The sequence below is a fragment of the Dermacentor albipictus genome, chromosome 7 (assembly GCF_038994185.2).
Source record: "Dermacentor albipictus isolate Rhodes 1998 colony chromosome 7, USDA_Dalb.pri_finalv2, whole genome shotgun sequence".
NCBI lineage: Eukaryota > Metazoa > Arthropoda > Arachnida > Ixodida > Ixodidae > Dermacentor > Dermacentor albipictus.
In genome coordinates, this window is record NC_091827.1 from 70,966,658 (window position 1) to 70,991,989 (window position 25,332).

General features: G+C 49.8%; 2 protein-coding genes across 3 annotated transcripts in view; both read right to left on the bottom strand.

The window, feature by feature from the left end:
- Positions 1-2,492: 2,492 nt before the first annotated feature.
- Positions 2,493-2,870, bottom strand: LOC135919747 (protein POLR1D-like). Its single transcript, XM_065453624.1, has one exon. It carries the CDS (start codon positions 2,868-2,870, stop codon positions 2,493-2,495), a length of 378 nt encoding a protein of 125 aa, XP_065309696.1.
- Positions 2,871-18,356: 15,486 nt separating this feature from the next.
- LOC135919719 (poly(A) polymerase type 3-like) overlaps positions 18,357-25,332 on the bottom strand; it is a 45,379-nt gene continuing 38,403 nt past the window's right edge. For both annotated transcript variants that reach the window (XM_065453576.1, XM_065453575.1), the window contains exons 15-18: positions 24,182-24,295; positions 22,328-22,435; positions 20,043-20,132; positions 18,357-19,638 (exon numbers count right to left, since the gene is read on the bottom strand). In XM_065453576.1, the coding sequence (XP_065309648.1) occupies positions 19,579-19,638; positions 20,043-20,132; positions 22,328-22,435; positions 24,182-24,295 (372 nt within the window). In that variant the 3' untranslated portion in view covers positions 18,357-19,578. The remainder of the gene's footprint in view (positions 19,639-20,042; positions 20,133-22,327; positions 22,436-24,181; positions 24,296-25,332) is intronic.

Sequence of the window (25,332 nt, forward strand, 5' to 3'; positions counted from 1 at the left end):
TGAGGGATCGCCAGCCGTTTCTGTGCAGGCACGAGTAAGAGCGGGCGCGAGAGAGAAAACCTGAGCGCTTCCAACCTTCCAAAGTTTTTACCCAGGGTGCAGTATTTTGCAGATAAGTCCACTGTTGCGTATACGGGTCCTTGTATTAAATATGTACAGTTGGCATCAAAAGTTTCAGACCACAGGATCTCAGAAAAATGTGAAATATTTTCGCAGCCTGTCCATGAAGCCAGGTCTGGATTTTCAGCTTCTACTAGGATATGCAAACAACAGATTTCTGCAGGGCTTCGCAGGATACAGTCATATGCTGCTTAGAATAGGTTGCACAAACACTTATACTATACAGCAGCGCACAGTGAACAACAATAATGCGTTGTTCTGTACATGGACAGTTTGCGAAAGGGTTAGCTTTGACTGTTGCTTCTGACCAAAGCCGGTCGTGCTTCTGACAATGCACATGCAGCAACTTTGTAAAAGTGCTTTATCTCTGGACAAGTTCTGAGTGCCTTTTCCAAGCACTGTTCAAGCAAGCATGTTATCACTCAAGCATTAGTGTCCTCTAGTCTGAACAGCACTTCATTGCTACATTGATAATAGGAACATTTTGAAACACACTACCAAATGAGGCAGCGCATCCAGCTGATCCATGTTTAATGAAAAAAAGAACTGAAATCACTGCTACGCTAAATGCACCTTTTTGTAAGGACTGATACCTCTGGCCTCGCACTTCTATCAATGAGCATAAAAAAAAAATGAGCCCACAATTTGCAAGCTTCCCCACCACCTACTGCACAATAAGCAGAAAAAAAATAACCATTTTGCATAACATACACAGACAGCAGTAGCACCAGTTTACTGTATTGTAACACATAAGATACTTTTAAAACATTAATTGTGGGGCTTGACTTCCCAGAAACTCAGACGAGGAACGCCTTGGTGGAGGAGCTTCAGATTCTGACCATCTGGAGTTCCTCAACATGCACCAAAATTCCGGTACACGGGAGCGTTTTTGCATTCCACCCACACTGCTCCGAATGTGGCCACTGCAGCACCTTGTGCTCAGTAGCAGAACGCCATCACAGCTGCAGCAGGTGAGACTACAATAAGAAAGAAAGATGCAGCAGGTAATTCAGAATATTTCGAAGAGTGCTGGCTGGGGCCGCCTGTTGGAGCTGGAGCCACCTGTAACACAGGTGATGTCAGCTTTAGCTATCTAATGTCAGCTCTGCCTGCCTAGTTTGATCATGTCCAGAAGTTGGCAACATCGAACCTTCCTTAGCCATGAATTAATGAACCAGGCATTTAGCAGTCAGGTACTTCCTATTGGATGTCAGGAGAAGCAAATGGCTGGCAATGTTTTTCATATCTTCTGACATTGATCCGACAGCCAATCTTAAAAATAGTTATTTACGGAATTTAGTTATCAGATTACTCTGGAAAGTCATGCATTTTTATGCTCAAGACATAGGAAAAAATTTGAAGGACACTTAAGCTTCGCCTTTAAGAGTGGAACACGATAGCCTTCAAAGATCCTTGAGTGCTTCTCACGCTTCCAGGTAACAGCAGCTTATGTAACCATGTTTACCGGGAAACGCTGGCGTTGTACACTATGTGCGAATGCAGGCATTGTGTGTGTGTTCTTACGGTGTGCAAGGAACCGAGGGGGCCACGCCACTCCTACTAAGGCAGACCTCAAATGGCAGCTGGAAAACGCTGTCACATTAAAAGGGGTTTGTGTTTGAGTTTTCACGTAACAGAATTATGTTTTCTCATGTATTCAAATTACAATCCAACGCTATCATGTCTGCAGGTGGTGTGTAAGTCGTAATTTACTATTTTCTACGTATTTTACCATGATAATTCAATTCGTTCGGTGATTTCCTTACGCCACATGGAGGGGCTGCATGGTTGGGTATACGTGGGTCGAAACTGCTTTTGCCGAAGCGACGTCCGACGCTCGACGCCGGATTTCCTGCGACCGCGTTAAAACTCCCGAGTGCCCGCGAGCAACGTTGTGTTTTACTGTCAATGAGACACTGAACTCCGAGCCCTTTGAGCTGACTGCCTGTCCAGAAGCCACACTTGCAATTCAGCTACAGCCCAGACACATGAGACGCTAAGCTCGCTTGTTGTTGAGCCAAGGCATTGGTTGAGCACACTGGACCACATGTCAACGTAGTGAAACGGACAGTGGGTACCCCTCCCTGTTACAGAAGACACCCACACACACTTCTTTGGTTCACAGCACCATTTCTTGATGACTAGGACGGCAGCATTTGACACATTCTACAGTCTGACGGTCAGCAAAAGACCAGCGGTGGTAACAATGCCGACGTGCCCAAGGGCGCTGCTAACGGGAGGAATCAATCCAAACAACCAGCGTGCTACTGAAGGATCGTGTCACCGGCCCGTCCACGGTACTCCACATACGCGCTCTATTAAAAATAATTCAGAAGAAAAATTGTTTGGGGAGCGGGCTCAGGACTTTCGAATCACTGCTTCTTTTTTCGAACACCATCGTGTGTCCTTTTCCTGTCACTTTTATCAGCAGCGATCTTCCGCTCGTCCTTTCGGTCCGGTGACTGCTTGTTCGCGAGGTCATCAGAAAACGTGGTCGACTTGCCGTGACTGCCCACTGGGCGGCTGTGCTCCTTGGGCAATCGCACAGGCTCTCTATTCGCGTTATCTCTCCTCCTACCAACTAGGGTGCTGAGGAGCGTGTTCTTGAGGAAATTCTTGTTGGTCGGATGGATGCGGGGCTTTTGCCAACCGTAGGCGCCGTGGTCCTTCGCCCGCTCGGCGCCGCGTTTCGTTTCACGCAGTATCTCCTCCCTGGCGAGACGCTCAAGCTCTTCGTCGGTGAGCGACATGGAGCAACATAAGCGTACGGCTAGCAGCAGCAGAAGTTTAACAGGTGGCGACAATCAACAGGTGCGATTTCAAAAGCGGCGCATCGGGTTTCGGCGAACGCCAGCGCAGCCCGACGAAGCGCAGGAGCTGCGCTCTTCCTTGTAGCGACCTTTGCGAAAGTTGGTTTCAGTGACCAGAAGCTCACACATCTGAGAGAACAAGCCTTCCACGTTCAGCATCCTACTGTTAATCTACCGCAAGTGTAACCGCACAACACAACAAACTTGTATCGAAGCACCATACCTCGAAGCGGCCATACTGATACAAAACCTGGCCGTCCACGAAAAGCGAAAGGTAGCGCAAGTTTCGAATCAGTTTTGTTTTGGTTTCGAACGTTTTGAACCACCGTTTATAAAGGGTCTACAAACGGTGTTTTGAACATCATCCATGGCCATGGTTCCGAACATAAAAACTCTAAGGCATTAGCGAATGGTGCACGCACGCTTGAGTTTTGATTAGGGGACGCAAGCGGCTTGCGTACGCAAGAACGAGCGGCCACGGTACTGCGCATCCGTGACCGCGTCTCAAAGCGGTCGCGCATTGTAGTTAGGAAAATTGAGCGGAAAAAAAAAAAAAGACTCAGTGCCCTTTCACTCTGTGAAGAAGGATGACGAGCAAAGCTGTGTATGCGTATCGGCCCAGCATTGCAGTATATTCGGTATCGGCGCACGTATGGGGTGTGCTCAACGCCTGCTTCACCTCCGCCGAGGGTCGACCCGGGATTTGACAACCTTCGGGATCGGCCCACGTATAGGGATATGCTTAACGCCTGCTTCACCTGCGCCGTGGGTCGGCCTGGCATTGCACCATCTTCGTGATCGGTCCACGTATATAGGGAGTGTTTAACGCCTGCTTCACCTGCGCCGTGGGTCGGCGCTGCATTGCACCATCTTTGGGATCGGCCCACGTATAGGACGTGTTTAACGCCTGCGCCGTGGGTCGCCCCGGCATTGCACCATCTTTGGGATCGGCCCACGTATAGGGATGTGCTTAACGCCTGCTTCACCTGCGCCGTGGGTCGGCCTGGCATTGCACCATCTTCGTGAACGGTCCACGTATAGGGAGTGTTTAACGTCTGCTTCACCTACGCCGTTGGTCGCGACCCGGCATTGCACCATCTTTGAGATCGGCCCACGTATAGGGAGTGCTTAACGCCTGCTTCACCTGCGCCGTGGGTCGGCCCGGCATTGTACCATCTTCGTGATCGGTCCACGTATAGGGCGTGCTTAACGCCTGCTTCACCTGCGCCGTGGGTCGGCCCGGCATTGCACCATCTTTGGGATCGGCCCACGTATAGGGATGTGCTTAACGCCTGCTTCACCTGCGCCGTGGGTCGGCCCGGCATGGCACCATCTTCGTGATCGGTCCACGTATAGGGCGTGCTTAACGCCTGCTTCACCTGCGCCGTGGGTCGGCCCGGCATTGCACCATCTTTGGGATCGGCCCACGTATAGGGCGTGCTTAACGCCTGCTTCACCTGCGCCGTGGGTCGGCCCGGCATTGCACCATCATCTTTGGGATCGGCCCACGTATAGGGCGTGCTTAACGCCTGCTTCACCTGCGCTGTGGGTCGGCCCGGCATTGCACCATCTTCGTGATCGGTCCACGTATAGGGCGTGCTTAACGCCTGCTTCACCTGCGCCGTGGGTCGGCCCGGCATTGCACCATCATCTTTGGGATCGGCCCACGTATAGGGCGTGCTTAACGCCTGCTTCACCTGCGCCGTGGGTCGGCCCGGCATTGCACCATCTTCGTGATCGGTCCACGTATAGGGCGTGCTTAACGCCTGCTTCACCTGCGCCGTGGGTCGGCCCGGCATTGCACCATCATCTTTGGGATCGGCCCACGTATAGGGCGTGCTTAACGCCTGCTTCACCTGCGCCGTGGGTCGGCCCGGCATTGCACCATCATCTTTGGGATCGGCCCACGTATAGGGCGTGCTTAACGCCTGCTTCACCTGCGCCGTGGGTCGGCCCGGCATTGCACCATCATCTTTGGGATCGGCCCACGTATAGGGCGTGCTTAACGCCTGCTTCACCTGCGCCGTGGGTCGGCCCGGCATTGCACCATCATCTTTGGGATCGGCCCACGTATAGGGCGTGCTTAACGCCTGCTTCACCTGCGCTGTGGGTCGGCCCGGCATTGCACCATCTTCGTGATCGGTCCACGTATAGGGAGTGCTTAACGCCTGCTTTACCTGCGCCGTGGGTCGGCCCGGCATTGTACCATCTTCGTGATCGGTCCACGTATAGGGCGTGCTTAACGCCTGCTTCACCTGCGCCGTGGGTCGGCCCGGCATTGCACCATCATCTTTGGGATCGGCCCACGTATAGGGCGTGCTTAACGCCTGCTTCACCTGCGCCGTGGGTCGGCCCGGCATTGCACCATCTTCGTGATCGGCCCACGTATAGGGCGTGCTTAACGCCTGCTTCACCTGCGCCGTGGGTCGGCCCGGCATTGCACCATCTTCGTGATCGGTCCACGTATAGGGAGTGCTTAACGCCTGCTTCACCTGCGCCGTGGGTCGGCCCGGCATTGCACCATCTTCGATCGTGATCGGTCCACGTATAGGGCGTGCTTAACGCCTGCTTCACCTGCGCCGTGGGTCGGCCCGGCATTGCACCATCATCTTTGGGATCGGCCCACGTATAGGGCGTGCTTAACGCCTGCTTCACCTGCGCCGTGGGTCGGCCCGGCATTGCACCATCTTTGGGATCGGCCCACGTATAGGGCGTGCTTAACGCCTGCTTCACCTGCGCTGTGGGTCGGCCCGGCATTGCACCATCTTCGTGATCGGTCCACGTATAGGGCGTGAGTTAAGTTTTTGCTGATTGTTTTGTTCTTTTCTCCTTGAAGTCGACCAAAGTCTCTTCAAGGTGTTTATCGGCGTTGATGAAGCAGGAGGCAGGTTGGAGGTAACAAAACTTGAAGATATATTGCAACGGAAATATTTACACAGTCAAATACACAGTGAGCAAAAGAACACTGATACAAAACACACAAGTAAACAGCGCCTTACTCTTCTACTTTTTCTTAAGTTAGAGCCTAGGACAACTGTCACTACATACGACCAACCGAGTCTCACTGTTCTACCACTAAGTGGTTACGGCCCAGACTAGCGTTGCATCGTACGGAGTCTTACTGTTCTATCAGGTTTAGTGATTACAGCCTAGACTGAGGAACAAGCACCTCGTCTCGGTTGTTATAGGGGAAAGAGACAAAGAAAAAGGGCGGTAGGGTCGTTAGCCCATCCCACGGAAGCAATTGCCAATGAGAGTTGACAGTTTCTTAAGCCACAACCCAAAGGGATGGGCTTACTCTCATAAGTGAATCTATTGGAAAACCACCCTGTTTTCCCTCTTCCCACATCTTCCTCTCCCCCTCCTATTTCCACGTGGTCAGTGACGGCCTCGTCAAACACGCCAGGCATGCATGATTTATTGAGGCCATCTCGCACCTCAGCGGCGTTTCTAGCCAGCAAGGGGGGCTCGGGCGCTGGTGTCCCAACACCGCGTACCGTAGTCCCCCTCAAGGTTTTTCCTGGTAGAAAACTAATTACCGCTGGCGGCATCCGGACTCGGGTGCTCTTCAAACGACGCCGCGCCCCTCTCTACGGCGCGCACTGCATATTGCAACACGACACAAAGCGGGCTCTCCCCAGTGCTCAAAACAAGATGCACGTGGCTGCCGTCCGAATGCGAGGGGCGCGAACCCCCCGCTCCGTACGCGCCAGACGTGGTCAACATTGCTAGCAGCTGCGTCTCCAATTAGCAGGGGACTCAAGAGCCGGCGCCACAACGTCGCGTATACAACCGTCCCGCTCGAGCTTTGTCCGCGTGGCCCTATTATGACCATCGGCGGAATGTCAACAAAGCCCGCGCAAAAGCATTTGCTCCGAATCCGTTTTGCGCCTCTGCACCGCGCCCCCCGCGGCGGCGCGCGCCTCGGCTCGTTACCGACACCACGCGGGCCGTCCGACCCCTCACAAACAGAATCGTTTGCCGCCCGAGGCGCTGGGGGGTGGACGCTTCTCCATTCACAAAACGCACGTGCAACTAGCGGCACTTCAAAAGTATATACAAAACAATCATGCAGCCCTACGCCGTCCATTCTTCCTGTTCGAGAGATGAGCGGCCTAACACGTTCCCCCTAAAGAGTATACTGGGCTGATTTTCGCTCAGTGATACGATAAATCACTGCCGCGATTACGTAATGAACATTCTAACCACCCCCTAGCCTAATTACATCACAAGAACAAACACTTTCAAGTAACAAAGCAAGAAGAGAGTAAAAAGAAATACACAATACATGTCATCAAACTATTAAGTACACGATTGCAGTTCCAAACTGTAAGAGCACTCTAGTGTCTCTGGGTCTTGAATCGGCACTCACAAAGTCCGCAATATACAGCGCCAAGTGAGCAGGAACATTCACGCCCATCCAGTTGGCATGGCACTATAGTATTACGCTGGCTTCCATGAGCTGTTGTGAAGCCTGGACAAAGCATCCGCGTTACCATTACTGACACCCTTCCGATGTCGCACTGACACGTGATATCGCTGTAAAGCCAGCGCCCATCTTGTCAATTTTGCCCCGTGTGGAGTCGAAGTTGTAAGGTACGACAATGGATTGTGGTCGGAAACAACGTTTATCTCGGCACCAAAAAGCCAGTAGTCAAACTTCTTTAAGGCCCATATAATAGCAAACGCTTCCCTCTCAATTGTCGACCATCGCGTCTGAGTCGGCGTGAAGCGGTGGCTGGCAAAGGCAATAGGCCCCTCCTTTCCCTCGGCTGTCATTTGCGCCAAACAAGCGCCCGCCGCCGTAGCTGACGCGTCTGTGAAAAGCCAGTAGGGCTCAGATGGGTCTGGAGTGCTGAGCGCCACGGCCTCGCACAGGGACTGTTTCAGTGTCTTAAACGCCGTCTGAGCTTCCTCTGACCAGGGTATGCTATTGGGTACCCCCTTCTTTGTTAACCGCGTGAGCGGGCTCGCCACCTCTGCACATTCTCGGACGCACTCGCGATAGTAGCCGCACAGTCCTAGCAGGCTGCGTAGCTCCTTTTTAGTGCGTGGTGTCGCCACATTCTTAATTGCAGCTATTTTCTCTTCGTGTTCTGGGGTTGAGAATCTTGGTGCGCAACCTAATTTCTCGAGCATCGACTGTGTGAGCTGTGATTTGAAATTAGTGCCCTGGTCGGAACAGATCATTTCCGGAACGCCAGTGCGACTGAAAATTTCAATCAACGCGTCGCAAGTCGCCTTAGCTGTCAAAGAACGCAGTGGGACAACCTCTGGCCACCCTGTGCGAATGTTCACCAAGCAAAGCGCGTACCTGTGACCTTTCGCTGACGGTCTGTCTAAGGGTCCAATGATGTCTGTACTGACAATTTGAAAAGGGTGATTTGGCCTAGTGGGAGGAGTTATAGGTACTCTGTCCGTGCGACGCCTGTCAGAGCGAATTTGACAATCATGGCACGAACGACAATGCTCTAATACCTCCTTCTCCATGCCAGGCCAAAAAAAATTACACCTAATACGCACTTTAGTTTTCCTTGGCCCTAGGTGCCCTCCGCATAGTGACTCATGAGCTAAACGCATCACCTCACTGCGCTTGTCTTTGGGAACAACTAGTTGTCTCACTCGGGTGCCTACTATTGAGTCCCAGTGGTGTAAGAGTCCATCAGAGACGAACATGCCGGATTTCCCACTCCGAGCATCTTCCCAACCTTTCTTTAAGGTAGCGTCAGCTAGCTGCCATCTGCGGAACTCTTCTCTCTGGCTTATTGACGCATCCCTCTCTTCATCAATTAGCTCAACTTCTCCAGAAACACCTTCCTCCTCCAAAGTAACATTGCAGGCTACTGCCTCGGCTTTCTCATTTGATCGCTCTATCCTCTGAGCAGGCTCGGCCGGTGCTACAATGGATTCCAGAGAGCTGCTGGCCTTGAATAAATGTTCCCAATCTTCCTTGGTCAACAAACAATCTGTGCCCTCGACGAGCTCATTAGTCAACGCGCAGAGTAGGTCAATGTTCTGGGCCTCCGCCGCCATTTGCGGGCTATTTAACTTTACCGGCAACGTTGCTAGCTTTGCCTCGATAGTTTTACCAAATGCAGACACCAATCTTATTGTGCCTGATGGCTCCACGATACTTTTCGGAAGGAGACTCTCGCGTATGACAGTTATTTCACTTCCCGTATCTAGAATCGCATCTGTGGATACGTTTCCGCAGGAGATAGGGATCAACTGCAGGTTAGTCATGCCTTCGCCTTTGTGTTTCAAGGCCTCTACCTTTGCAGTGAGGACTCCATTCGGTATCTCACTTCCCGTCTCGTGGGCTATCGACACCCTTTGTGCCCTCTGCCTTGGCTCGATAGCCTTCTTTGGCTGATTTTCCTTGTCACTAGACATCGGGCAATCCTTAGCGAAATGGCCTGAGCTGTGACATACGTGGCACCTGAGGGCGCTTTTCGCTACGCGCGTCTGCTTTTGCCCCATCTCTGCCACTGATGACTTTGAGGCGTATCCTTTGCCTTTGGCTTGTTCCAAAGTTTGTAGTACTTTGGCAATCTCAGGTGGCTTAAGCCATCCCTCGCCTTCTCGTAGCATCACGTATTCAAGACCCTCTATACTAAGGCCCGCTTTTATACGATCCGCTACCATGAGTTCTGCCATCACTTCTACAGTGTCGGCTCCTCTTACTTGAAGGTAGTAGGAGAAATACGTTTTCACTCGCGACGCGAACTGTGACCACGTTTCCTCCTTCCGCTTCACTGCTCTCTCAAACCTTTGCAGATACTCTGCAGGAGAAAGCTTCAGTTCCATCAACACTGCCTGTTTAACTGACTCGTAATCTGTACTCTCTTCCTGGTTGAGGTTACGCAGTAGGTAGCGAACGCGCTCAGTTAGAGCTGGCATGACTAAATGCACGCGACTCTCATACGGTACCCCGTAAGTAGCAAAAAGTCTCTCTACCTCCTCAAACCATAAGGGTACATCCGCGTCACACGGCAGGCGGAACCCTTTCAGCACTTTTGCGCATTGCTCGACGGAGTTGAAGCCCATTCGCCTCCGATCGCCTCGGTCCGACTCAGCGCTGGACGACGTGCCATTGAGACGTTCAGCATTCGTCCCTGCCTGCAACAGCCTTTCGTACTCGATCTGAAGTTGTATACAGGTAGTCTGAGCATTGAGCCTTTGAATTTCAAGTTCAAGCGTTCTTGTATCATTCGGAATTTGCAAAGGCTGAGATGCCTGCTGCGAAAATTCCTGGCTCTGACTGGGTTCTCTCATTTCATTTGACTTATCGGAATTTAGCCTATCGTCATTTGATAACTCCCGATTCCGATCCATTTCCGCCACCGTCGCACCCTCAACTCCATTAGACTCCATTGTCTCTGCGCCCCCGCGTGTCCTCACCATTTGCTCTACACATCAACTGCCATGCCAACTTGAGAAAGACGCAAGAAATCCTGCTCACCCTTTGCTGAATGCACTGTCGTTTTCGGATCTCCTCCACGGTGCCGGGCTTGGCTGCTGTGGGATCTTCTCAAAGGTGCAGGAGGTGCTCGTTGGATGACTTGATCCCTTCACCACTGGTCCAGGATTCGATGTTGTAGAGCTCGCCGATCCTGTCGACTGCGCCAGTTAAGTTTTTGCTGATTGTTTTGTTCTTTTCTCCTTGAAGTCGACCAAAGTCTCTTCAAGGTGTTTATCGGCGTTGATGAAGCAGGAGGCAGGTTGGAGGTAACAAAACTTGAAGATATATTGCAACGGAAATATTTACACAGTCAAATACACAGTGAGCAAAAGAACACTGATACAAAACACACAAGTAAACAGCGCCTTACTCTTCTACTTTTTCTTAAGTTAGAGCCTAGGACAACTGTCACTACATACGACCAACCGAGTCTCACTGTTCTACCACTAAGTGGTTACGGCCCAGACTAGCGTTGCATCGTACGGAGTCTTACTGTTCTATCAGGTTTAGTGATTACAGCCTAGACTGAGGAACAAGCACCTCGTCTCGGTTGTTATAGGGGAAAGAGACAAAGAAAAAGGGCGGTAGGGTCGTTAGCCCATCCCACGGAAGCAATTGCCAATGAGAGTTGACAGTTTCTTAAGCCACAACCCAAAGGGATGGGCTTACTCTCATAAGTGAATCTATTGGAAAACCACCCTGTTTTCCCTCTTCCCACATCTTCCTCTCCCCCTCCTATTTCCACGTGGTCAGTGACGGCCTCGTCAAACACGCCAGGCATGCATGATTTATTGAGGCCATCTCGCACCTCAGCGGCGTTTCTAGCCAGCAAGGGGGGCTCGGGCGCTGGTGTCCCAACACCGCGTACCGTAGTCCCCCTCAAGGTTTTTCCTGGTAGAAAACTAATTACCGCTGGCGGCATCCGGACTCGGGTGCTCTTCAAACGACGCCGCGCCCCTCTCTACGGCGCGCACTGCATATTGCAACACGACACAAAGCGGGCTCTCCCCAGTGCTCAAAACAAGATGCACGTGGCTGCCGTCCGAATGCGAGGGGCGCGAACCCCCCGCTCCGTACGCGCCAGACGTGGTCAACATTGCTAGCAGCTGCGTCTCCAATTAGCAGGGGACTCAAGAGCCGGCGCCACAACGTCGCGTATACAACCGTCCCGCTCGAGCTTTGTCCGCGTGGCCCTATTATGACCATCGGCGGAATGTCAACAAAGCCCGCGCAAAAGCATTTGCTCCGAATCCGTTTTGCGCCTCTGCACCGCGCCCCCCGCGGCGGCGCGCGCCTCGGCTCGTTACCGACACCACGCGGGCCGTCCGACCCCTCACAAACAGAATCGTTTGCCGCCCGAGGCGCTGGGGGGTGGACGCTTCTCCATTCACAAAACGCACGTGCAACTAGCGGCACTTCAAAAGTATATACAAAACAATCATGCAGCCCTACGCCGTCCATTCTTCCTGTTCGAGAGATGAGCGGCCTAACAGCGTGCTTAACGCCTGCTTCACCTGCGCCGTGGGTCGGCCCGGCATTGCACCATCTTCGTGATCGGTCCACGTATAGGGCGTGCTTAACGCCTGCTTCACCTGCGCCGTGGGTCGGCCCGGCATTGCACCATCATCTTTGGGATCGGCCCACGTATAGGGCGTGCTTAACGCCTGCTTCACCTGCGCCGTGGGTCGGCCCGGCATTGCACCATCTTTGGGATCGGCCCACGTATAGGGCGTGCTTAACGCCTGCTTCACCTGCGCCGTGGGTCGGCCCGGCATTGCACCATCATCTTTGGGATCGGCCCACGTATAGGGCGTGCTTAACGCCTGCTTCACCTGCGCCGTGGGTCGGCCCGGCATTGCACCATCATCTTTGGGATCGGCCCACGTATAGGGCGTGCTTAACGCCTGCTTCACCTGCGCTGTGGGTCGGCCCGGCATTGCACCATCTTCGTGATCGGTCCACGTATAGGGAGTGCTTAACGCCTGCTTTACCTGCGCCGTGGGTCGGCCCGGCATTGCACCATCTTTGGGATCGGCCCACGTATAGGGAGTGCTTAACGCCTGCTTCACCTGCGCCGTGGGTCGGCCTGGCATTGCATTAGTGCTTAACGCCTGCTTCACCTGCGCCGTGCGTCGGCCCGGCATTGCACTATCTTCGTGATCGGTCCACATAGGGAGTGCTTAACGCCTGCTTTACCTGCGCCATGTGTCGGCCCGGCATTGCACTACCTTCGTGATCGGTCAACGTATAGGGAGCGCTTAACGCCTGCTTCACCTGCGCCGTGGGTCGGCCTGGTATTGCACCATGTTCGTGATCGGCCGGTACACGTATAGGGAATGCTTAACGCCTGCTTCACCTGCGCCGTGGGTCGGCCTGGCATTGCATTAGTGCTTAACGCCTGCTTCACCTGCGCCGTGCGTCGGCCTGGCATTGCACTATTTTAGGCATCGGCCCACGTATAGGTAGTCCTTCACGCCTGCTTCACCCCCGCCATCGGTCATACCGGTATTCCTCTATTTTCGGTATCGGTCCACGTATGGGGAGTTTGGTGTCTACACACATACACGATCCTGGGGGAACTAGCCCTTAACAGCTTCGCTGTAATTCACTGTAAAATTGGTTGTCTTTGTGTTTAATTAACGACGGCGACGAGCGCGTTCGCGCCGGGGGCCACAAGCTGTGGAAGACGACGACGACGCTGGAGCAAACGTGATTAACACGCGGACGGGAAACTAGCCCCAACAGCTTCGCTGTAAAATCATTATCGAAGCACTCCGTACAGATGATTAAACAGCGACGCTGAAGCGTGCGGCCCCGGTGTTTATCACGTAGAGTTAATCCCGACGGTTCATTAAACGACTGCTTGGTGGGCTGTCGGATCCTCGGTACATGCAGTTGCTGCTTGCGCTCGGCTGCATGAGCTTGTTCTAGTGCCCGGGCTGCAGCATCGGCACGGCGTAGACGAGCTCGGTCCCGGTTCAGCTCGCGGCGTAGCAGATCGAAGGCTGCCTGCTCCTAAGGAGTACCCATTTCGAAGCCGGAGAGAAACTGCTGCACGCACGCTCGGCTGCGACTGAGCAACGACGTCATTATATACTGGCACAGCTAATCCACCACCAGATAGCACAAGGCCTTTTCGCTCCGATCCACGACGTCACGTTACCTGGCCTGACTGCCAACTGGGATGCTCCCGCGTATGCAAGCGATTATGACGACACTGGTTACATCACGCCAGGTGGTGTTGGCTAACCGCGTGCCTTTATTTACCGCGCATATATTTAGGGTTGCGCCAGAGTTTTCAGCGTACAGGCGACCGACAGCTAGCCATATACATCTTTGCTGTGAAAACATCCCCTTCAATTGAGGGTGCACGTCTACACTTAGTGCATTTGCAAATGTAGATGGTAGAGCTGTAGTAGTAGCACAGAACACCTATTGGTAGTACTAAGGCCCATTATTTTATGGTACCAAGTAAAACTCAACGAACTTTGACAGCCTTTTTGCTGTTGCCAGTTAAGTTAGACACACTTATTTGTAGTAGTACTTAACTTTTGAAAACCACTCGTGTTATCAAAGAAAGCTGTATATATCCGTGTCCCCGTGATTGAGCCTGATCCGGATCAAGAATCTCGACCGAGAGTTCTCCAAGACTGCGGTACGTGCAAATTCAATCCGGATTGGGCTCAATTGCAAACAAAATTGCACCGCGACACCTGCATTACATTGTAAATCAACTGCAAATTATCAGGAGATAACTTCAATTTGGGCCAGTTGGTGCAACATACTGCACAGTCAACCAGCAGGACCAGCACTGGTCCTGTGTACATAAGTTTTTGCGTCCTTGTTATTTGCGCTAGTTATATTTTTTAACCATTTTTCCAGCGTTCCTACGACTCATGCAGCGGCGCACCCAGTTCCGTGCAAAACCATTCAGATGACACCTACCTTTTCGCACCCGCAGCTCACGCAGGAGGCCGTGTTTCTACCAGAAAGCTCTCCTTCGTGAATAATGTTCGCTGCCAGCATTTCCTGGCAAACATGCCAGTTACATAAGGTGCAGTTGCCGGAAAGCACGAGAAGCAATCAGTTATCTTTGAATATGTGCTACTGCGTTCCACTCTTAAAGGCGAAGCTTAAGCATCCTTCACAATTTTTCCTTTCCCGATATAATCTCTCTCGTTTGTTCTTTGCTCGAGGCATGCTGCTGTTCCGAGCTTTAGCCCGTCAATTTACGGAATGCCGAAACACTGAAGTTGATAACAGAAGCTCTATTGTGGTTCTTCCAATGCGCGATTGTGGTTTTTCGTGCCAAAACCACAATCTGATTATGAGGCACGCCGTAGTGCAGGACTCCGGATTAATTTTGACGAACTGAGATTCTTTAACGTTGCACCTAAGTCGAAGTACACGGGTGTTATTTTGCATGTCCATTCAGTTTGTTTCTGGAACTATTTGATACGGTCTCAAAAATGACTATTCACATGACCCTAATAAAAAGGTAAATCGCAAGGTTTCCAAAAGCACGACATGAAGTCGCAGATAAATGCAGACACAAAGTATACGAAGGTCAAGAGGTGCTTCTAACTGCATCTGCGCACGAACAATTGGCTAGAACACATTAATTACATCAAGGACACAACTGCACAAAGCAAACTGGCAGCAAACGCACATGTGCAGAACTGCCATGAAATAATGAGCAACATTTCAAAGAAAAAAAAAAAATGCGCACTTTATTTGACCTTCAGTATTTACAGCATTCCCGGGAGTTCCCAGCACGCACCAACCCAAAACCTGCAGGACTTGATCACAACACAAGAGATCAGAGCATCCGTATCCTATGGCCAAAAATCAAAACACAACACCTGAAATCCCAACATGGAAGGCGACGGTGTGGACTCTCACTTATTCACAGAATGCACTAATCCGAGGCCATCAACAGTTGCCTAAGTATCTTCCATCGCACAGTGCTGCTACGTCCGGCTGGAAGGAACCGGGGAATAAAAAAAAGGGGGGGGGTGTAGGAAGGGGAGGGGGCAAAGAGCCTTCCAAATGTTTAAGCAAGTTTGCCATTGCACAGATGACAGATGTCAGGCTTTATGGCGATGAGTTAGATTAGTCATAACCTTGCGAACACCATGCACGCCGTTAAAATTTTTACCCCCTACGTTGAGGCAACGAAAAAAACAAAATTATCACACGAGAAGGATGTCATCCGATCATCAAATTTCCTCAAATGCAGCACTTTGGCAGCATAGCCTTCAGCGCAGATAACACGGGTGAGAACGAAGTTATGGTGTAGGCAACTGTAAAAAATGCAAAGAGAGACAGAACGTGGCGTGAAAGTCAACATTACAGAGAAGAAACTAACTGCCGTGACGACACATTTACAACAGCATTTTAGCTGAGCAAAAGGGATTCTATGCACAGAAAGGGACACTGCGCAGGCACTGTGCTTCCCCTCTCAAGTGCACAGGTTAAAAAGGAAAAGGTCTTTATTGCCCTATGAACCTGATCGACAGTCACTGCTGTTTCAGCACTTCTAACAGGGCTCCTTTGATTATAGCTAGCGATGGATATCAACCTAGGAGCAAAAAAAACAACAAAAAAGAGGCAGAAATCTGACTGAAATTTCTTTCATCACTTGCTTGTCAATAAATTGTCACCAAACAAAGAAAGTTTCAGCTAGCACCTTATCTACAGCTTTTCTCTGTCTGTTCCAACTCGCGCTCCTGAACGCAAATGTCCAGCCACCGCTCTATTTCTAGAGTGTCATAACCCCAAATGCCTGCGTAGTGCCACTTTGTGCATGATGCACCCTTTTACACTGTTAAGTGTTGCCACAGTAACCATCACTGTTGGTCAAAATAATGCACTCTAATGACATTCCCATGAAGTGACACATACTCTCAACAGGCTGTGGCCAATGGAAGGTTGTCACTGACAAGCCAAGCAACGTAAAGTGGCGCACTCTTTAATATTCCCCACCAACCTTGGGGCCAACAATAATGGCTTGCACCAGTTGCATGGACACAAGCAAGCAAATACTGCACTTCTGTGGACTCAATTGCCATTGATAGAAAATATGGATGCAGATGTTAAGAGAGAGAGAGGAAAACAATATCCTGCACTGACCACGAGTTACGTTTGCAGTGCCAAATGGAAGAAGACCAACTTGGTCATGACGACCGTACAAAGCGGAGCTCGTACAGTCTGGCATGTACTAACGTGCAAGAAATAGACAGGAAGGAGCAAGGGTGTTCAAACAGAAAACACCTGTGCAACGTACACACAAGAGACTTTACAGAGAGCATTTGCTTGGGGAACTTCCTACACAACAGTGATACCTCTCGGCTAGACGAATCTTCAGTGCTGAAGCTTAGATGGGGGAAGGAGGTGGGTGAAGAGAAAGATTCACGGCACACACCGAAGCTGCCTGCTCGATAACAGCAACGATGAAGTGACTGGAACCAAACTGCACCTTTCTCACTTAGTACACCTAGCAAATTTATTAATGTTGCCAATAAAAGAGGGAGTACTCTTTGCAGAGCATTAAAAAAAGGTAGGGGCATGTGGGGCAGAGGTATAGGGAAGCAGAGAATTTCCTACGATCGCCTAGGGGAAAAAGTGGTGCTGCAATGTGGCTTCACGCACGGGAATGCAAGAAAATGGGGGATTCGGACTGGCAGGACATCTGCAACATATGTCCGGCAACTGGCGTTCCACCTGTCAAGATGGCTTTAGTCTACTCTAACAGCACTTAAGGCAGCATTCTTTTGTTGCATTATTATACAAAACTTTGCCATTAAAACATAAGTACTCACTCTAATGTGTAAAGTTATATCACAATGAAGCCAGTATTACCAGCAAGTAAAAAAATTTGCAGAAAATGTGAGAGGGCCCAGTTTCCAACAAATGTTTTTCAGTTTTCTGGCTTATACCATAAGTGAGCCCACATAAATTCAACATGTACGACGGGAGAACCCTCAATTCCACGAAAAATTTACCTGTGCGGCAGCAACCGTGTTTAAGGCCAAGCCAGGCTCAAGACAATCTGAACCACCCATATGCCGGCGTTCCCATGAAGGCACAACTCTCATTAGGAAACTTGTACAGACAGCAGCACCAGATTTCCCCCTAGGTACCACTGTATCAATAGAAGAGTTTCTTCAGCAATGCAACTAGAAGACTTGGCGACCACAGGTGTCCCATGTGTCCATGTAGTTACACTGACAAGACACAATATGTATAACAATTAAACAGGCAATGTTTGAAAGGGAGAGAGAGAAAAAAATGAACTTGTGACAAAAACATGATAAGAATCATAACAAGAGATGAGATGGTGAATAAAGAAGTCGCAGCAGCTTCCTGCAACACTGAACTTTCCTATGACTTGGCTTTAGAAAAATATGCACTGTGAACTGAGTAATGCTCCGACGAAAACTCACTCATGCAAGCGCACACATACAGAAGGTACAAGACTCACATTCCTGTACAATGCGCAAAGCAAACAAATGCAACGAACACTTCTCAGGCAACAGATCTCGAAACTAACACAAACCTTGAGGGACACTGGCTGGTGCACAATTTACTTCCACTAGAACTTTCCTGACATTTGACAGCAAGACTTTCACAAATTTGCAGCTGCTCACAAATGTCTTGCGCACCACAGAAGCCACAAAGAAATGTTCCTCACGAGGCCAGAGATATTGACGGGTGCAAGGCTTAGGTTCGACTTGTAGCCACCAGAGTGCACCTGGCAATTCATGGCCACCTCGAGAAAAACCGGCTTCATTGTGGCTTCCTTGTCAAGGAGACTCGTGTGGGCAGCCACCCCTCAACAGGATGCAACCAAGAATAAGCATCACTGGCATCCTCATCAACACACAAGGTGTGGCCATCTGTGAAGATGTCCTTAGTGTTACTCTTAAGAAACAGCAGTCAAGCACCAACAGGGAATGAGAAAGTGAAAATGAAACATGGTTTAATCAAATTAGAGGTTCTTAAGAAAAAGATAAATGAAATAAAAATCAAGCTGCGTCCTTTGGTAACACATAACGCAAGATGAAAAAGAAAGGGCACTCAGATGAAAGCAGAGAGAGAGAGAGAGAGAGGAAAAAGAAGAAAGAAGGTAAAAAATTGCAAAATAAGAACATTGTGTTTACACTCAACGTCTGATATGCAGGCCTGACTGAAGGGCAGCTTGCTTTACGGTTCCGGCCGTCTAATGGTGTGTGTGTGTTGCCAACGGGCAACACCAGCAGTGGTAAGTCAGTGGCGGACCGGACCGGCTTGGATCGGCTGTGGGTTTCAACCATCAGCCGGCTGCTGCATACATCAGGAGCTTAGATGAGCAGCGTCTAAGGGTGTGGACCTTCGTCTGCGACGAGCCTGTGCCACTGCTGCAGCTCCGAAGAAAGGACTACGCCTTGCGAGTGCGTAATTAAAGCTTAGACTAAAACTGAGCTGCAACTGAGCGGTATTCAGCCCTGCAGTAGTGCAACACACTGTGAAGTGGCCAAAGGTAACAGTAGTAATGATAATTAAAAACAAAATGGCTGACCCTGCCTGTCAAAAAATAAATGTTAACACCAACTTAGCGCTGTGCTCTGCCCAGCAGACAACCACTTTCCGTACGTTTGTGGTCAACACCGAAATTGCGGTAAAATCAAGACCAGAAACACAGCCCCGGTCCCTCCTCACATAACAGAACTGGTCGTGCTTGCGTCCAATGGTGCATAAGTCGCACGTCAAGTCCCATCGAACGATGACATTGATTCCGGCGACGCTTCAGAGAGCAGAATCGGCAAGGAGGAGGTGATGAAAGCAATCCTTTGCAATAACTGCTTGGCTTCCGAATGACAGCGATTACTTTAAAAAAAATTATGAGAGGACGAGGGAGTTAAAGATGCACGGGAAGGGGGGGGGGGTGAGGGGACAGGAAAGTGTCAATGACGGATGCAGGACGGAGGAGGGTTCACGGATGAAGGTGGAAGCAATAGGGACATGCGCACTAAACTGCAGAGGACGCCAAAGAACAGAGCATGGTCAAAGCCAAGCAGTGGTGATGGATTTCCTGGATCCTCTGCTCCTGCTGCTCAAGATTTTTGTTTTTTCACTCTGCGTCTCTTTGTCCCGAGTGTTTTCCCCTCTCTTTTGTTACCTGCGGCAGTGGAATAAAAGGCTGCTTCACACCGAGGTCTCGAGTGCCGTCGCATGGAGCGGCGACCTCGCAGTGCTGTCGATGCCCTGCGTGACACAAAGAAGGAAAGGGCATGTTTTCTAGAGCAAAACAGACGCATAGAAAGGACTAACAAGCACTTCCACCATGCCTTACTTGAGGCACATTTAACCTGCAATTTCATTGGTTACGGCTTGTGGGACACTGCACCCAACCAACGCCTGAGCAGGTAAAGACAAAGATTACGCGACAGGACACAGTGCTGTGTCCCATCTCATCCTTGCCACTGTCCATATCTGCTCGCACCATAGAGCGGCGAGGTGGAGCAGACGTGGAAATTGCTGGGACTCTCAATGCTCTCTCTCTCTCTCGCAGTAAGGAATAAGCCAGGTGGAGTACAAGCTTTCGCCCACAAGGTCTCAAATTCACGACAACCGTTGCACGAACTTGCGGCGAACTGCAGTGAACTTACGTCTGAGATGCGTGCCTTCTCTTCGACGGCAGTTGACGAGGTGACGGCAGAGGAGGGCCTCAGAGTGTCACGCTGCAAGGCAATCACAGACTGCACAAGAAAATGAGAAAGCGGGGAAGCTGATTAGCACGACTACTGAAACAAGGCAGTGCCGGAGGATGCCATAAAATGAAAGCCCACGGCACACGTTTTCAGCCACACAGCCCCAACCAATTTCTCGTCGACTCGTGCTCACCGAGGATTTTTTGAGCTTTTGTTCACTGCAAGCCCGCACATGGTATCGATGAAAACAGAGGCTAGTGAAATGAAATGCTTGCAGAAGCTTTGATATGGGGTAGTGTTGACAACCAAAATGGGCGATAAGTTGAAATATGCTGTTTCACGCTGTCACGGGAGCACAGGCACTTGGTCATAGGTGTATGTTTACAGTGATGAAGCTCTTCTTAGTCGAAAAAAAAAAAAAAATCTTATTTCCTAAATTGTAAAAGCTCTCCAAAACCCTTCTCAAACTTAAAAAATGACGGTCAGAAAGTACAAAGGCTGGGAAACACTTGTAGGACATCTTAATTTGTCAGCCAAGTTAGTCTCTCAAGACGCCAAACTTCGCATCATTGACATTTTTAACATGTCACGACACAGAATAAGAATGTATGAATAAAAAGATAAGAAAAGTGAAGGCAAGATGCATGAGGCCTGCTGATAACTCAATCCACTACCGCCCATGGAGCTGTGTGAGATTTACTGCTTGAGTGAGGCAAAAAGGCACTTTTTCATGCAACAAAACCTCCAGCCGGCATCTGGAAATACAAGTGAAGGGTGAGAAAACTCAAAAGAGCACTGGTGCAAGGAACAGAAGAACTTGTGTGTCAAGAAAACTTACGCCTTGACTGCCGGTAAGGAAGTGTCACCCTAAAGCAGCGCCCAGTCACAATCCAACACAGCTGCGCCACACCAAATGACAACACAAGATCTGTTTTCTTGCCCGTCCAAAAGAGAGGCTAGCAGCTATGGTACACAAGCTATGCTCAATATTTAGCACGACAGGGCTAAAAAAAAAAAAAAAAAATGCAGCTTACCACGAGTTACTTTGCCATGCTGGCAAATCGGTTCTACGGAATCCTGCTAGGTGGAGCAAGTATCGTGAAATGTCCCGATGACAATTTTTCTCTGCCATACTGAATGTCCAGGCTGCATTACTGACCACAATTCAGTACTTGCAATGCCCATCAGGGGTACAATTATAAGATTCTTTTCATTTACAGCCGCAACATTGTAGAATGCGGTGAGGAAGTGCTCCAAGAAAATTCAGTCACCAGGCGTTAAAACAAACAGCTGACTCTGTTTTTTATTTTTTGAGATGCGTTCTGAATTAATTAGCACATGTACAATAACCCCTGCATTTACTTTTCCAAGGACACTGCCCAAGAGGCCAAGCTCTTGTGACAACATTTCCCAATGCAACAGCTGCAGATGAAGACCTAAACTGAACAGCATGTGATGGGAAACACACCCCAGCCACAAAAGCAATGGTGCGCCATCAAGAGACTAACAGAAAAGGCACACAGGATGACAAGACCAAACACCAGCACCGTTACCTAATCGGCACTTGCACGGCAAACCCCTCGAACGGGAACATGCAAAGATACTTTCAGGCAATCACGTGCGTTGTACTAAGCCAGGAGAGAAATGACTGAGGTTGTGGAAATATAGTGTGCTTGGATTACACTCGAGTGGTCGCGACTTTGGTGCACCCCACGGGCGAAGGGTGCAGTTGTGTCTATCTGGGAGGGGTTGGAACGGCACGAAATGCAACTCCTGCACATCATTCTTGAATATGACTGATTCCGTGAAATTTATTTGCATGCGTTCCTACCTAACCATTCTCAGCTGCAAGTGTAAATAAAGATTAGTAGGAAAACAGGCACCATTTTTTAATGTTGTCAGTGCACCTTTTGCTTACATCCCCAAATAGTGAGCGTAGTATCTACTATGACCAACAAGTTTCAATCTGCCCAAACAGTGAAAGACAAAAATTCTGGAACGCATCTGTGCTGAAATGGACATCACTGCTGATGTTTCTTGATCAAGGGTAGAACTTAAAAAGTGAACTCCAAGATAGAGAAAATTATGTTAATATTGTCACTTGATGCCCGTAGTATATCAACATCAACTGTGCGCTGTGCTGCAAAGTGCAAACATTTCCTCAAAGAGAGAGAGAGAGAGAGAGAAAGTGAACAAAAGTGGCCTCCCGACGATGGGCAGGCTCTACCCAGTCGCAACAGTACCTCGGGCCCACTTGCCGCCGACCCCTCACTCGCGGGAGGCTCACGTTCGGGCACCACATGGTTGCGTTGCGACGACGAGGACACGGTGTCGTCGTCTTCCTCCATTGTCTGCGCAGCAATGCATGGTGCTTAGGCACGAAATGAGCAGCAACAAATAGCACCACTCCCGTCTATGCCTTTGGTACTCACTAAATTTTTTTAGGCCACAGCGCCTAAACCCACTCAATACTCGGAGTTTTGGGCATTAAAAGACATATGTGACGTGTCCGAGATAAACGTGTTGAACAAGACAGTGTTCAGTCAAAATTAAATTAAATCAGGTGGTTTCACATGCACGCCAGTGGTGGAACAGCCATTTGACCTTTCAGCGCAGCCTGGTGCAGGCAAAAAGCAGATTTGGCGCAGGGTCCAATGCATGTGTTCTTACCATATACCACGCAAACTGAAACTCATATAGTCAATAGGTTGTGGGGACGGGTTTGCCCGAGGCTTACCCCGCAAGCGCAGTCGGAAGAGAACGCGATGCACCTACACCCCACGACGCAAAGGGTGGTGCGACAGGGTTCATTGATATGGGGCAGAGAAGGCAGCACAGACAGATCGTCAACAAGCACGTGTTTTATTAACCCAGGATGCTAAACAGTGCGACAGTCGCGGCTTGTGGGCAAAGGCTCACCGTAGGACCGATAGAGTACGCACGCCTGTACTGAATTTGACACCATGCCATATACTAATGTGATACCACGCACATTAGGGAGTTTTCGAATAGGGGCCGCAAAGGTTCTAGCATCGCAAAAAACGTCAAGCGCCACTGCACATGCGCGAGACACAAATAGGATTCTGCGTTTGCGTCAGTGATACCATAGCACCGAAATAGCGCAGCGGCCCAAGCTCAATGCAAAAGTTTTGTGTCGAAAAACATGGCGGCACCCACAGAAGTGCGGCGTACCGCATTCGACCTCATTTGCTAATACCATTCTTAACTATGCACCATGTGCGATTCTGATCACAGCGGCTCTTTTGCAAAGCCCTGCTATCACCCATAAACAAGGAAAAGCCTTACATTTCACCCCAAAACGTGATATCCCCCTTCTGCAGTACCACTCTGCAGTATTACTCTGCAGTACCACACAAGCGGGTTTGATGAACACCGAAATAAAGCGCCAGCGAGACCAGCAGCACTGCATTGTACGTCCGTCGGAGAAAAATGCGCGAATGATGAAGCAGATGACTCTGGCAAGCGCACAGAGTTTCTCACTATATAGTGGGAAACTCTATGGACAGGCCTCTGCTTTCTTTTATGATGATGATGATGACAGCGTGCTGTAGGTTTTGATTTCAGTTTTGCTAGCTGCGAAGCATCGACGAAAGGAGGGTTTCGCTCTTATACATGCTTTGGAGCAGGCTTGGCACAATTTGCCACTAAAATGCCGTTCTGGCACAGCATGGCACAAAGAACCGCTCTCGGTGCAGTTTGCTGCAATTGGCGCAGCTGTCCCACCAATGACATGCCAAAACAATGATCCGATTATGAGGTACACCAGAGTGCGGGACTCCGTATTAATTTTGACCACCCAGGGTTTTTTAATGTGCTCCCAATACACGGTACATGGGTGTTTTAAACTGAAAGGCTACTAGTTACATATTAATGCATCAGATTCGAATCCACACATCACGAGTAGGCTGCTGCTTTAGAAATGAAATTGTTTGCCCCCCCCCCCCCCCTCATCTCGCTCACAACTCTACAAGACAAGTTTCAATAAGACCTGCAGTCCACAAAAAAGTAGAACTGCTGAGGCCGATCCCAATCCTTAAATGCCACACTTGTGCAATTAAACAAATGATCCCACAAACCTCACTGCTGTCAGGCTTGGACCGCTTGACCACTTCACCATCAGCTTCAGAGTCTTCTTCGCACTGCCGCTTCGTGCCACCACTGGTGTTCAGAGGTGACGGCGAATCGTCCATCTGAGGGAAGAATGAGGCATTTCAAGGTGCCGACTGCCAAGCATCCAGTGGACTTAAAGGTATGTGACGAGTACTCAAGATAGAGGTAAAAAGAGCGAGACAAGGCTTATGCATGTCCGAGGCAAGGACAGCATCTGTCTCAAATTTTGCCATAGTCAACACGTGCATGCAGTTTTCAAATGTCACTACCCTGTCTATTTCCATCAAATTTTAATTTACTTGGGGAGCTTAGGGTTTCTTGTCCTGAAACTGTAGGGTAGGTTGTCGGGAACATCGAAGTGGGGACCTTCCCCGTCTCAGTTCCTCAAATGCTTTCCTGCTCACGTCTACTTGCTCTCATCTATAGCCCGCCACCGATGGTTGCAGTCATTTTGCCGCTCTCTAAGTGCTCTCATTTGAAACTGCAACCCCATGCTGACTAGAAGAGTTCCCCTCACTGAATCACAGCTTGCCATTACTGTTATACCTGCTTTCCCGAGGCAAATATGTTGCTGTTCATCCATCCTGTTTTGGAACTTGCCTTCACAATAACCTGTTTCAAAACAGCACTACACTGAATTTCATGTGCTGGATCCATTGTCATGCTAAGGCTTACATTTTCTGCAACGTTCATTTGACTTGCATCTTTTTCAAAACGCGAGTTCATGTATGTGCACCTGTGCTAAATATGCAAATAAAACTTTTTTTGGACACTAAGGCTGACAACCCACAATTGACCGAGTGCAACACATGGTTTGCAATGGCATGCATGAACCGCAGTCTCATTGTAGGGTTAGATGCCAAAGAACCAAGATTTTTTTTTTTCTTTCCGGAACCACTGGCTTGCTTAGTTCTGACCATGGACATGCAGGTCATTACATCTTTAATATGAATATTCATTTTTTTTATCCCCCTAGTGCTAAATTATGTACTTATTTGAACCACTCTGAAACTGCGGATGCTTACGGCAGAAGCATACATCTGCCACCATGTCATGCTTAACGATAGTAGAGCTTCTTTGTATAAAACAATTTAAAAATTACTCCCTAGTGCTGTTC

What these genes read in the sequence shown, in the direction of transcription:
- LOC135919747 (XM_065453624.1), bottom strand. Translation starts at nt 2,870, where the DNA reads ATGTCGCTCACCGACGAAGAGCTTGAGCGTCTCGCCAGGGAGGAGATA.